This window comes from Egretta garzetta, unplaced genomic scaffold, assembly GCF_000687185.1.
Source record: "Egretta garzetta isolate BGI_Z169 unplaced genomic scaffold, ASM68718v1 scaffold693, whole genome shotgun sequence".
NCBI lineage: Eukaryota > Metazoa > Chordata > Aves > Pelecaniformes > Ardeidae > Egretta > Egretta garzetta.
Genome location: NW_009259178.1, coordinates 596,994 through 611,644, shown reverse-complemented (window position 1 = coordinate 611,644; position 14,651 = coordinate 596,994). Strand labels below are relative to the sequence as shown.

The following is a 14,651-nucleotide window of genomic DNA, read 5'->3' as shown; positions in this document are numbered from 1 at the left end:
CCCAGCCTCAGCGTGAAACGGCGGCAACGCGGGAGAGCGCGGGGGCGGGGGGGGGAGGAGGAAACATTAGCCTCTGCTTTTTCTGCCTAGAGGGTGGCTACAGAAATAAACCTGTCACCCTCTGCCATCCGTATTTGGTATTTTGGAGAAGCACCTATCATCTCAGACGCTTGTAAGTCATCCTTTCTGAAATTAACATCCCTCGCTGCAGTTCATGCAGCTTTCCATCGAAACAATGAAAGCTACAGTTTTCTGATGTATTGAGAACTGAAGGGAAACCTTCGGTTCCTCGCAAGTTATTCCCAAATTACTTTAACTCTGAAAGACTACCAGTAATCAGTACTTCAAAAAAAAAAAATAAAGTGTTTTTAATCTTATTTTGGTCATACAGAAGAAAAACTCCTGTCTAGCCACCAAACAGCATCAACTCCGGAGCAGAGAGGCCCAGGGAGCATTAAAGTCCCCAGGCATCTTATACTTAGTGTTAACTATGGGGCAAAACTACAGAGCTTCGAAGGGTCTCATCCATTGCTGGAGAACAACCCCTCCGATCCCTGAAGTAGATTCCCCACGGAAAAAGTAACTGCACAGGCCGCATGCACCCCTCTCTAGCTGCCCGCACAAACAGTGCACCAACTGCAACAAAATACCACCGGTATACTGGTACTGGACAGACACTAGGCTCAGAAAAAAAGAAGAGTCTAAAAAGAAATCTAAAGTGCTTAAGGCAGTTCTTCATATCCCCATTTACTAAAAAAAACACAATTGGACTAGCTGTTAGCAGCAAAAGTTTGACATCTGTGCAAACTATTATATAACAAATTCATCCTTAAAGGGTAAAAAGTCACATGTTAAGTTTATCTAGGACATCAGTTAAACTAGAACTTGCAAGTCACAAGTCACAGTATGAAATACTTCAAGCTTTCTTCTAACTAAGTGTTAAAGAAAAACTACATTTTTACATTGTGCATATCAAATTTACCTTGCAGGTTGCACTACATCTTGCTAAAAACCCTTCATAATTTAAATGCTCTTTTGTAGGATTGGAGATTACTCATGTTTATTTCCCACCACACATTAACTTATCATAAACACTTCCTTGCTTTCCAAAAAGGTAAATTTAAATTAGAACTGTACCTCAACACCCAAGATCAAGCTGATGACTGGGCAGTGTGAACACGTACTAGCCTATTCCAATGTCTGTTTACCACAGTCATTCAATAAAACAAGTCTCAAAACAAGAAGCAGCTGTCTTAACCCTCCTCTCTCTAAACACTACTAGGGCCCAAAGCAATACCAGTCTCACTCCCTCACATATGCTGAATTCATAGCAGCTGAGCCCCTAGAACTCCCAGTCAGGTGTTCATTGCAGTAGAAAGGACAGAAATGAGGAAGAAATAGTTAAGATTACTACACAGACTATTTGGATAACGACATCTGTAGGTAACATGTGAAACAGATTCAGACACCATTCATTTAAGAGCCATGTCACCTTCCAGTATTTTTGTTTCAAGACCCAAAACACGAAACTGGCAGAGGAAGGTGTAGTTAAACTGGGAATTGTTTAGCACTTTCCCCTGCAAGAGAGATTACAGCTAGCTTTGTTCACAATGCAAATATTTAGATATGCTCAAGTTCCAGATATGAAATGAACATTAAGGGCTCAACCATCCAGTCAACTTCATGATTTCTCAAAAGAAACAAAACTTTCTAGAGCTCCTATTAAAATTAAGAACATTTAAGGTTTTCACTGAACAGCATAACCAGCTTATTATGAGTTGTTTCAAGGAATTTCTCCTCCTCTTGAGAAATCTTGAACACAAAGGACCCATTGATACTAACGAGACTGAACATGATTAGGAGGTCATGTTTTTACAGACTAAAAGATATGTAGAAGAAAAAGTACTTTGGCCCTGTAGGAAAGGAGCCAATTCATTATGGACCCTAGCAGCATGAATCTGAAACAGTTTACAGGTGATACTAGGAAAAAATCTCCAGTTAGGTAAGAGTTGATTGAAGTGTGTATCTGAAAATTATTTCTAGGCTCGTGGACTCGATTAGAAGGAAGAAAGCAGATTTAGACATTCTGTAATACACAAATAACTCTCATTGAAAAGTGAGATTTTCCACGAAGAATATAACGTTTGGAGTTTTTTTTTAGCTCTCCCACTGTTATGAATCATTTGACTACTTTTATTAAGCTTCCAACTAGGAGCTGAGATGATGGAACACCCAGGCTCAACATTTCACTTTATTTGTGAGCAAATATGTGTAACCACAGATCCAGCAGCAGATGATATGTTAGCTGGCAATGCATTTGCTCACTCTCCATGTTTTTCTTGCCCTTAAAAAAAGGGGAAGGTATTAAGTTGGAGGCTATAAAGAGATCCTGTAGAATATGATCCCCTGAAAGCCAGCCTCATAGCCACATATATATGGCATATGGTACAAGCTAGCAAGTTAAGAGTGGGATGCTATATATATAAGCTACATTTCTGCTGGATAAAGAAATCATGCAATTTTTGGACTTTAGCTCTAGTTATCCAGAGAGTTCCAGGAATCCTCACTAGGCTAGTGAAAACAGGTAGCAAAAATGCATGCCTGGGCTCTGGGGCTACTGGCCTATCACGAGGAATTTACTGCCACTTCTGCTCAAAGCCAGCTTTGGTACTGACATAGGTGTTTGCGAAGTCTTAGCCAGCCTTGAAGCTGGCTTGAGAAAAAGCTGAGAGATGTTTTAGCAATAGTGGTGTCTTGTCCCCCCCATCTCCTCTGGGAAGATGCATCTAAACTGAAGCTTTCACACCCTTGTTCCCAGCCTCGGCTGCATTGCGGCATTGCTATCGGCAGACAAAGATTCAATTTGTCATTCACAGCTAATGAACAATGTGAATTGCTGATTATCACAATCCAATTAGAATAATGCCACAAAACTGGAAAGCCAAGAGATGACCGAAAGTTAGGAGCTTCTGAGAGAGCAGTACCATACCATAGGTTTAAAAAAAGCTCTGGATTTTTGGTTCTGAACATCCTACCTGAAATACTTCCTAGCTCAATGGCTGGCTATCGTAATGGGTCTTCACTAAGGACCATAAGAATGTTTTAAAATATCTTTAGATTTTTATATTTTCTGTAAGTTGTGATAAACAGGAGCAGAAGTCTAAATATATGATATTTAAATGAGTTACTCATGCGAAATAGGGGGATTTTGTATCAGGAAAAAAAAAACCATCACAGACTGTTCTTACTGTTTCTTCATATCAGGACTACAACTTCTTATAAAGTTCTTTTGAAATCATACTCTTGTGATACATTTCCAGTCTAGGCCAGTAAATCAATATTCTTTTGAAATGCACGTTTGATATAAAAAATTCTAATGGGAAGCCCGGTAAGAATAAAATATATAGTCAAGTAATTCATGTTAGGAGAGCTAAGAAAATGGCATTTGTTATATTCTTCATAGAAAAATAATATAATAATATTCAAGCCCATAACAAAATGCTTAAATACAGTATTAGAAAAGTACATAGTTACAGTTCTTGATTTCTCCACTTATTTTTCAAATAAGCAGCAGTTCAGTTTTCTGACATTTCTGTCTGGATTCACAGCAGGTTCCTAACACTTTAGCCCCAAACATTTGCACTGTCAGTACCCAGGCCTTAAACAGCAGTAGGTAGCAAACCCAGTTTAATCCAAGGCTCACAAGCTTCTGTGAGTAGCAGCTACAGAGAAAAAAAAACCATTCAGCAACAGAAGTGTTTAATACACATTACTAGGCAATATTGTTCAGGCTGTTTGTTGAACCACTCAATCCATTTTCACTTTTCTGGAGCGTTTTCACAGCACTTGGCACTTGCAATCCAGTACTCACTGTAAGCCCACCACACCAGATCTAAGGGAAGAAAAAAAAAAATATTCTGAACAGTATGAAGCATCTACATCTCTCTGCTTCTGTCCCACAGTGGAGCTAACACAAAACTTAATCCTGCAGCTGCATTTGTCTTCTCTCTTCCTTTCTAGTCACAGCACTCTGTAGAACATTCTAATCACACAGAAGGTCATTTTTAAGACCATAAAGATGCTTCACATACTATACTTTATGACTAAGTTTATAACCAAGTCTAAGATCTAATACTAAGAGACTTGCTTCTAATACAGAAACTTCTTTGAAGACCGATGTGCTAGCAGCAAGTACTTAGAATGACAATGAAGCTTAAGCAATACTCTCACTGTGCTCCAGTGTCTGAAAGCAGTGCTTAGTTTTAGTTTGACATGGCAGAATTACGGCAATGTAAACACAGTACAAAAAAATAAAGTTTTGAGGAGCTTCAGGGGCACAGGTGCCAGTGACTTCTATTCTACAACTGAGTTACATGAAAGAATGTATCTCCATGTTTATGAGTATATTTGAGAGCTGTAATTAAGTAGCTTGTCATTTTTATTTTAGCTGTTCAGGCTAACCCAAGTAGTGTCTGTAAGACTGCTATCACTAAGTACTAGGGGCTGTACAAGATGCAGACTCATAGGCTGAAGTGTGGTAAGCAAATGTTCCTTGGATGCCTTAAGAACTGACTTAATTAGCCAACCTTAGCAATCATAGAATCATTAAGGCTGGAAAAGACCTCCAAGGTCATCTAGTCCAACCATCAACCTAACGCCACCATGCCTACTAAACCATGTCCCGAAGTGCCACGTCTACATGTTTCTTGAACGCCTCCAGGGGTGGGGACTCCACCACCTCTCTAGGCAGCCTGTTCCAATGCTAGAGGGATGAATAACACATGTATCCCAACAGTTCTGAAGCTATTCTGTTCCCCATGTGTCGAAAAGGATTGGTAAGACAACCTGCTTAGTCGCTTCCAAGTGAAGAGCTAATAAAAATCTAGACTCCTATAGTCAGTACATCTAAACCAACAGTATAAATTGTGAAAGAAATTCTGCCTGACACAGTGAAAGATCAGGTGTTCGGAAATGCTAGATGTAAGGCTGTCTGGGCAAGTTACTAGTTCTCCATTCCTCCTCCATACCCAAAAGAAGAGTAACTTTATTAATTGGCCTAATGACACTTTAGAGTTACCATGCTGTGTTTTCTATGGATTACAGGAGGCTAGAGATCAGTGCCTAGGCAGCTGAGTTGTTAGTATGAACTAGCATGCCAGCCTCCTCCAGATTCCCACGTTGTCCCAGATCTGTACCCTGCTCCCAAAGTATGATGCACTTGATGGTACCTTATAATGCAGCTGAGGCCTCCAAATTCAGTTACTTAAACAGATTACTTAAATCATTAAAGGAAAACCAATAAGCAGCAACTAATCCTTTTCCTGTGCATTTTTTGCAATGTTTTTAGAATTGAAGCAAGTTTTCGCTGACTAGCTTAGAGCCACAAAAAAGTTATGCAGACCAGTGAAATGACTGGCAAGAAAATCCCGCTGAGCTTTTAATGTTTTGAAAGCTAGAGCCCTGTATCTCAGAGGGAATCATCTGGTTTTGTTTGGTCTCATGACAACTGCTCTGACACCTTGCAGCATCTTACGCTCCTATCTGTATCAGTTCAGGTCAATTATTGTAGCAGGCTCATCAGCTACCAGAATGAGCTATTAATTTACTCTACAAAAATTTAATGACTTTTATTTACATAGCTGAGACGTCCAGGTGCAGCGTTCTCCTACTGAAGTGCTATTGTAAGCACCATGTGAAATCAAAATTAAAACAGTTAAACATTTTTTAAAATTATTAGTCAGCCAAAAACTGCTCCCAGTTTCCTCCTTTAAAAAACAACTAAGTCTTCAGTAAACTGACTTCAGTGCCAGAAACCAAACAAAATTTTATAGATACTGACCATGAAGCCTGGTAATAACGGTTGGGTAAACTTTGTTCTGAAGGTGTGTAACAGCTCCTTTGAGTTTGCATTATAAAATGCGAGCTGACCTAAAAGAGGCAGAAAACAAGTTGAAATGCACATTTAAATGCTATTGCTGTGTAATTTTTTGTAGAATTGATTCTTTCCCTGGGCAAGGTTTCTAAAGCACACTAAATACAGTCCACACAACTGAAAAATTCTGGTAGTACCTCTGTCACATAGATGAACCCAGGTCATTTGACATTGCAAACACTGTTACACAAACAGCTCTGGGCCTTATTTTCATACAAGACCCTATATCAGTCTGGAAGTAATGTACTACTTTAGCTTTGTACTGCTTCAACTTGACATGGATAGCAAAGTTTTTGGCTAAATCCCATAAGATTGTAATTTACCTCCATCAAAGTCGCAGTATACTCCTATTCTGTCTGGAACAGGTACATCTAGAGTCTTGGTTTTATTATTATGTTTTGCTGAAAATGTGGTTTGCAGCCAGTTGTTGATATGGATGCACCAGCTTGAATTAGTCTTTCCCAGCTGGTCAAATTTCCCCAGGTTTCTGTATGTTACTCCCACACTGTAGGATTTGCAGTCCTTCTGGGCTCTCACCTCCCAGTAATGCTGTCCACTTTCAACAGCAGTGTCTCCTATCAAAAAAGACATATTTGGTTGCTATAGTCAAGTGTACCTTACAATGCTTCCTTCCTTATAGGCACTAGTGATGTCTTCTCTGTTTTATTTTAAGGTGAAGGCTTAGAAATACAAAAATCTGAACTATAAGAAACAAAAAAATTAATGTACAAGAAAATAGAATATAAACATAGAATAATGAGACAGTTTTTACTTACGCTATTTGAGACAAGATACATTTAACATCACATTTAATAGCAGTGAATATCAGTCACTAAGAGCTCTATAATAAAGAGCTTCAACAGACTTGAAGACACTTTCTGGTAGCATGAAGTTCTGGTGTTGTATAGGCAAAAACTACCTCTGTGCAGGACAGCATCAGGTTTTCCCTCAAATTCTTACCTAGTCTAACCTAAAGAAGTAGAAAGTTCACCTTACCCAACACTGTGTATGATTCACCAGTAAAATGATCTCTGCTGCCCCTTGATGAGGATCTCGTGCTAATAGATGTCCTCTTTGGAGACGGTGCACCACTTCTAAGAAGAAATGAACCGTTCAAGATTTGGAAGCAATTACAGAAACGCACACTCAAACAAGTTTTCCCAAGTCAATTAGGGTGCAATAAACATACACAAGCTATTGAAATGACTCATTAGTTTAGCTGCTGAGCACCTCTAAGAGTATGCATGCACAAGAACTGAGAGAGAAGAGATGACAGCCAGAAAAAATACAAGACATTGTAACAAACAGGTTCAGAGGCAGCTGAGAAAGGAAACAGGAGGGAACAAAAAGCAGATGTGTGTGGCACATGGTTTGAATGAATGCCTGTATAAAATAGTGTTTTGACTGTACTATGCAGAATCTTAGAGAATACATGTTTCTGGTTTTCCACATAAGATTTCTAATAAGTCTTTGTAGATCAGCTACAACAATCAAGTAAGTAGAATACATTGCTGATATTCAATGCCAAAACGCCTAGTTTTCACTGGATTTTAATACCAGCAAATGGGAAAATAGCATCAGTTGTGTTAAAGGTAGGTTTTTCAGCATGTGTACAGCTTGCATTAAGCAATGACTGAAATCCCATGAGAAAGCGTATCCCAAAGAAGAATGAAAGGAATAAAACTGTGATAAGTTTATTTCACAATACACACGCTGGAGGTGACACAAAACCAAGAATGTCAAATATAAACACAATTTATATTAAAAAAGATGGTGAGACTTCCACAGTTCAACGCATCACAACTCTCCTCAAAAAAAAAAAAATCAAACACCAAAAGTATATTGAAGGGCGGGGCTTTTATTTTATTCTATTAACTCTGTGAAAGACTACAGAAAATTGTGTCACAACACGTTGTCCTGAGAAGCACACAGCGACTCCTCAAGAGTTACTATAAAATTGAAGATCCTAATCCCAATCAAGAAAGGCTTAGATTTTCTAATCATACTTCTCAAAAGCATTCTCAGGAAGCAACAGCAAAATAAATGAAGACAAACTTTACTCTGGAGAATATTCTAATGAGCAATCAGTTGCATAAAAGAGTAATTTTAACCCAATGAGGTTTTCAGATGTTTTGTTTTATATGTCCTCAAAAATAATTGCTAGCAATTTAAACATTAAATAAAATGAAGGCTATTTGCAAATTACAGGGGATATGAAACCTCAGTAGCCAGGAAATCATGTCTTGTTATTATTTTAAAGGCAATCAGTAGCAAAGAATTTTAACTCCTCAGAAATAGCTATGCACTCTGCAGTTAAATTTCATAAAATAAGTCTCTGAAGTACACATGAAGTAATCTTCAAATCCAAGACTACATCAAAATGTAGTCTGTGACAGCTTTGCCTTAGAAGAGTTACCACAAACAAAAAAGTTTTCTCTCCAACTTTTCCTTCAGCTACAATTTGGTAAAGCAAATTGCTACTTAAGTGTCCACTAACATGGTGAAGTTTAGCTTGTTTCCTTTCTAATACATTCAACACTGATGTCAAGTTTTCTGGAACTGTTCTTAAATATCACTTCATAAAGGGTTAGAAAGTGTCCCTTTTGCCTAATAGTTTCATTAAAATAGTCACATGGGAATCAAAAGCTGAGTGGTATTAAGCTGTCATACATAAGTATGCTAGAGTATCTGGTTCATCTTCATGGCTGTTTTATTCCAGTTACAGAAGTCTACAAGAAGTCACTGATGAAAAGGTTGTCTACTTTAGCATCACCATTTAGCATATAAATTTGCCAGTACTGACAGCTAAGCTTCTGAACTGTTTGCAAGAGTTACATGAAGGGGGCAAGTGCATACACTGCAAGTGCACGACATCAAATGCTTTTGAATTTTGTTAACATGCAGGAAGCTGTAGTTTACTTACCAAAGAAAAAGTTAACAAGTGATAGCATGAAAAAAAAAAAAGCAAAGCCAAGAATTAAAGCATAATTTCAGGGGGAACCACCACTCTTCGCAGATTGCATCCTGCTTCAAGTGCATCAGAGATCATTCACTCACACTTCCAACAAAAGCTGCTGCAATTTTTCTATTAGATTCAGTATAAATAAGTTATGCAGAAAGCAATGTGGCCATTTAGAGAATCACCGTAAGAAAAATGCAGGTGCTTTGCTAGTATTTTCTCAGAAGTTAGGAAGACATTAAAAGGTCCTCAATATCATTTATTTTGTTCAAGTCTTCTGTAAATGGCCACTGCGTGTGCTTTGTCCATGAAAAATCTAACAGCCTTTAACAGTTCAGACAGTGACATTAAATATTTGGCATAAAAGCTTGAAAAAAACAGGCCTGGGAGTTTTTTTACCCCAGTGCTTAAGTCTCTGTTCCAATGGGGAAAGGCAGGAAATTGTCTAGCAGAAAGTCTGTTTGGTGCCCATTTTCCAATACAGCACAGTTTTCATTAGTTAGTATAGTAACCAATGTGTTGCTTGGACTATTCAGTGACCAGATATTCTCATTTTATGATTAGGATTGTTGCCTACAGCCTGCGATTAGTCTCAGTTTTTCTATCCATTTCAGCAAATAAAACATATTTCAAGTGATTATGTATTCTCTTTTGGAGAAGAAAGGTCAAGGAGGTATATCAGAGGTTAACCATAGAGGGATATCAGAAGTTATTCAGAGGCTGTTTTCTAGTTGAATAAATATGTTACAGATCATTAAGAATGTCATTGCCATCGTGTCTTTCCAACCCTTGAAAGCTGCACGTTTGACGTTTAAAAAAAAATCATATTGCAGCTTTTTCCACCAGCTATGGAGCTAGCTTCAAATTTTCCCTCTAGTGAAGACAACATCACACAAATACCCTTAACAGGGAACAAAAGCCTCCTGCAAGAATCGAAGGTCATCTAAGTCTCCTGCTAGAAAAGGTCAACCTGAGATGCAAAGCCGAAGATGTGACCATGTCCGCCTACCAAAGCCAAGGCTGTAACTAGGGAAGTTCTTTACTGACAAAGAGAGACCAAGGTGTAAGACTCCCAGAGTTTGTTGAGCAATTAGAAATTCTCCAAGACAGTTTTAAAACTTAGTTTAGGAGAAATTGATACACTGTGTAAAACTATCAATGCTGCACAGCTTCAAGAGCTTGTTTCACCTACACAAACTCTGATGAATATAGAGGAGTAAAATCTGCAAGGAATTAGGAACTTGGGCATTTGTTTTGGTCCCACAGCTTCTAAACCAGTGAAAAAGAGCAAGAGAGCAAAAACAGGGTAGTAATTTCTCAACCAGGAGTTTTATTAGAAAAATTGTGAAAAAAAATTTACACTAAAAAATACAGCTGCACAAGGAACGGGAGAATATTTTAGCTTCCTTTACACATCAAAAAAGAGGTGCTCTCATTTGAACAATTGTTTCCCCTAGTAGAATTGCCATGAAGCTTTTTACACATGCCATCAGGTTAAACTTCATCTCCTCTGAAAGTGTAAAAACACGTATTTCTTTTCCTCTGATGTCTAGCAACAGCTATAGCACAAGTTCAGAGGCAAAAAAGTTTTCAGATTCAAAAATAAGAACTAAAATATTTTAAGCTTCTTGGAAAGGAACTCTTTACTGAATTTGTAAAAAATTTAGCATGCCATCATGTGCCAGAAGGTTAAGTAAGCATCAATAAATAACAGTGATCTTTGTATCAACACTAGAATACAGAATGCTCTTCCAACCATTGCAAATCAGGTCTCCCACACACTAGGATGCATCCTTCCAGTAAGACAGTTTTCCAGGCACTGGAAAATACCTACATATCTCTATGAATCCAAAATAAATTTCAAAATCACTTCTAAAAGCATATGTACTGTTACTGATAAAGGCTATTAGATTTATTTCTCATTACATCAAGCAAAGGAAAGCAGCATAGAATCCCAACAAAACTAGGTTCTAGACCTAGGATTAAAAGGTATATTATCACCTTCTATTGCTCTTCAGCAGAGGATTCTGGCCACTGTCGACAGAAATAAGTAGTCATTAAACAACTGTTCTGTTACTGCAGCAAGTTATCCCCATTTTTAAGATGCCACTAGAACTTATTCTACCATACTTCTGGCAGTATATGTCTATAGGGAAGGTACAGGGAAGGTATTTGTTCATAAATTATGTCAAGCAGAGCTCTTTATACCAAAAAGTGCAGGCTGAAAGTCCTTGAGGAAGAAGTAGCCAGCTCTGTGGACAAGGCAAGAGCAGTGGACACTGCACCTTGACTTTAATAAGGCTTTTGATCCATTCCCACAGTGTCCCCGAACCTCAAGAGGTAAAAAAGAGACTGGGTAGTGGGCCATAAACTGTGTACAGAATCAGCTGAACACCAGGCCCACAGCTATGGATAGTGTTCTCCAGATGAGAGAACCCTACACAACAGGACAGGCTGGGGGACAACCAAGGGAAGAGCACTTCTGCAGAAAAGCGGCTGGGAGTTTTGGTGGACAACAGGAACTGATAACAAGTGGACAACAACAGTGGACAACACCTTGTGGCAGAGGTAGCCAACCACATCCTGGGCTGTAGCAGCAAGACAGCAACCAGGAGGTCAAGGCAATCAACTGTTCCTCTTGATTTGCTACTTGTCAGACTGAGCCTGAAGTCCTGTGTCCAGATCTGGGCTCCTCGAGCAAGTCCAGTGGAGGGCCAACAACACAACTAAGGGACCAGAGCACTGGAAGACAAGACAGCCTCAGGAAGACAAGAGCTAATTGCTGTATTTAATGTTGTAACAGGAAGATACAGAGAAGATTGAGACAGGCTTTTCTCAGAGGGGTGCACACTGATAGTGAAGAAGCACCTGGTACTCATTGCACCACAGGAAATTCCAGTCAGATACCAGGCTATTCCTCCCCTCCCAGGAAGGTGGCCTGGAACAGAGGCCCAACGAGTTAATGCATTCTTCATCCCTGGATATATTCAAGGCTCAGCCAGAGTAGACTGATCTAGTGATGTTCTTCCAACTGTATTTATTCAGTGATTCTGAATAACACACATCTAAGTGCTTTAACACTCAACAATCTACCAAGAATTCTGCTGAAGTTGCTTAAGTACTTTTCCTAGATGAAAATAGTTGGTAAATATGTTTAGCACTGGTTTCACTTTTACAAGAGTTTGCTATCTGGTTTGTTTTATTGGTACCTCTTCCTCACCAGTGAGGGTTATGAGACAATAAATTCGAACACTATCTATAGTACCAATTTTATTTAACTGTAGCTTTTTCAGAACGACAAAGCAGCCAGCTCTATCCTTATTTTTAATAGTAGAAAAGCTGTCTATTCACCAGTATTGACCTGCAACACTACAGCATGACATCAGTTGCTTGCTGACATTTACCTTATCTACTGTATTGGGTTTATGTGCCAAGGTTTTGGTAGCGGGGGGGGGCTGTAGAGGTGGCTTCTGTGAGAAGATGCCAGAAACTGCCCCCATGTCAGACAGAGTCAGTGCCACCTGGCTCCAAGACAGACCCAACACTGGCCAACACTGAACCAGTCAGTGACAGTGGTGGTGCCTCTGTGATAACATATTTAAGTGTAAAAACTGCTGCACTAGAGCAGCTAGGGGAGAGGAGTGAGAATACAGCCACTCTGCAGCCCATGGAAGACCACACACTGGAGCAGGTGGATGTGTCCTGAAAAAAGCTGCAGCCCATGAGAGCCCATGATGGAGCAGGTTTGCTGGCAGGACCTGTGGCCCCATGGGGAACCCACATGGAGCAGTCTGTTCATGAAGGACTGCACCCTGTGGAAAGGACCCATACAGGAGCAGTTTGTGAAGAACTGCAGCCCGTGGGAAGGGCCCATGTTGCAGCAGCTTGTGAAAGACTGTCTCCCGTGGGTGGGACCCCACGCTGGAGCAGGAGAAGAACATGAGGAGGAAGGAGCAGCAGAGACAGCACGTGATGAACTGACTGCAACTCCCATTCCCTGTCCCCCTGCGCCGCTCGGCAGGAGGAGGTAGAGAAGTCAGGAGTGGAGTCTGGGAAGAAGGGAGGGGTGGGGGGTATTTTAAGATTTCTTCTTATTTCTCATTATCCTACTCTGACTTTTGATTGGCAATAAATCAATTTAAATTTCCCCAGCTCAGGTCTGTTTTGCCTGTGACAGTAATTGCAGAGTGATCTCCCTGTCCTTATCCCAACCCATGAATCTTTTGTCCTATTTCCTCTCCCACTGTCCAGCTGAGGAGGGGAAGTGATGGAGCAGCTTGGTAGGCACCTAGTGCCATATCGACATATCAGTCACCTTGAATGACACCCTAACAAATGTATTTTAAAAGTAACTAAATCCTATTTAATGATTAAGACACATTTCTAATAGTTTCCACAAATAGCCTCTGCATCTGTGTGACAGGAGAAGGGAGATAAATTAAGATTTCTTCCAGAGAAAGATTTCTGAATGAAAATTCCTTTGGTGTCCCACTGTCCTCAAGCACTTTAATTCCCCCCTGCCCTCTTGCCTTAACTGCCAGATGACACACCACAGACAAAATAAATATTTACAAAACAGAGTCTTACCTTTTATTTTCCTTCCCTTTTATTTTTTCTTGGCCTTTGCCTCCAGTAGGATCCCATTCAACATAGGTATCTTCAACTTTCAAGTTCAGATGAGATGAAGTACTGTCCAAACTGAACACAAATGCTGGTCAAGACAGAATGAAAAACAGTGAAATGGTATAATGCTCTCTCCCAACAGTGGCTATACATAGAAAATTATAGAAGTAGTAGTAAAATTGCAGCAGAGCACTATTCGACTTAACAGAAACATCAGCCTTTTAGTCTGATCCTTGTAATCAAGGCAAGAAGCCCTTTAAATAAAGCCCAACTATCTACCTTCAGTGCATAGGTCACATCAAAGTAAGTTTTTCCATCTTTATAATGCTGCAGTATCAGCAATTAAACTCAGCAATTAAACTATGGCTCAGCTGTAGCTTCTAGTTACAGCCTACTCACTAGATTCTTACAATCATGAATGATTTAAAAAGGTATGCTTATTTTCCATACTCTGCAGCACTGATTCTCCAACAAGGTGGATTGATGCGGCGTGGGTGTTGCCAGAAGCAACGTTGGGAGATTTAAACATGGTTTAACCACCAACAGCCCTCAGTCAGCAAGGAGCACAGTGGCGGCAAGGCAAGTCCTGTGGCTCTGCGCTGGTTTGGGGCAGGCAAGACGGTTCCTCAAGCCTGAGAGGCCTGAGGGTGAGCAGAGGGACCTGTCAGGAGCCAGCAGCTCTTGAGAGCGGGGATGACCTCTCTAGACGAGGCAAGGGAATCCCTAGGCAGTAGGCTGGCCAACTTGGTACAGAGGGCTTTAAACTAAAGGACTTGGGGGGTGGGGCACACATTCAGAACACTCAGGCAATCGGCAAGACGGTTCCTCAAGCCTGAGAGGCCTGAGGGTGAGCAGAGGGACCTGTCAGGAGCCAGCAGCTCTTGAGAGCGGGGATGACCTCTCTAGACGAGGCAAGGGAATCCCTAGGCAGTAGGCTGGCCAACTTGGTACAGAGGGCTTTAAACTAAAGGACTTGGGGGGTGGGGCACACATTCAGAACACTCAGGCAATCGCATCCAATGGGGGAACAAGTGTGACCATTCAGAGCAGCAATAAATGTGCTGTAGCTGCCTCTCAATTTAAGAACCAGAAGACCAACTGCCTTAAAGGTGGGCTTGGCAGTGGCAGATCCTCTTT

The 14,651-nt window shown here is 40.2% G+C and overlaps 1 protein-coding gene across 1 annotated transcript in view; it reads right to left on the bottom strand.

The window, feature by feature from the left end:
• Positions 1-3,772: 3,772 nt before the first annotated feature.
• Positions 3,773-14,651, bottom strand: part of FSD1L (fibronectin type III and SPRY domain containing 1 like) — a 36,691-nt gene continuing 25,812 nt past the window's right edge. Inside the window, exons 9-14 of the mRNA XM_009635594.1 lie at positions 13,479-13,602; positions 10,893-10,925; positions 6,929-7,026; positions 6,256-6,507; positions 5,840-5,928; positions 3,773-3,892 (exon numbers count right to left, since the gene is read on the bottom strand). Coding sequence (XP_009633889.1) covers positions 3,773-3,892; positions 5,840-5,928; positions 6,256-6,507; positions 6,929-7,026; positions 10,893-10,925; positions 13,479-13,602 — 716 coding nt within the window. The remainder of the gene's footprint in view (positions 3,893-5,839; positions 5,929-6,255; positions 6,508-6,928; positions 7,027-10,892; positions 10,926-13,478; positions 13,603-14,651) is intronic.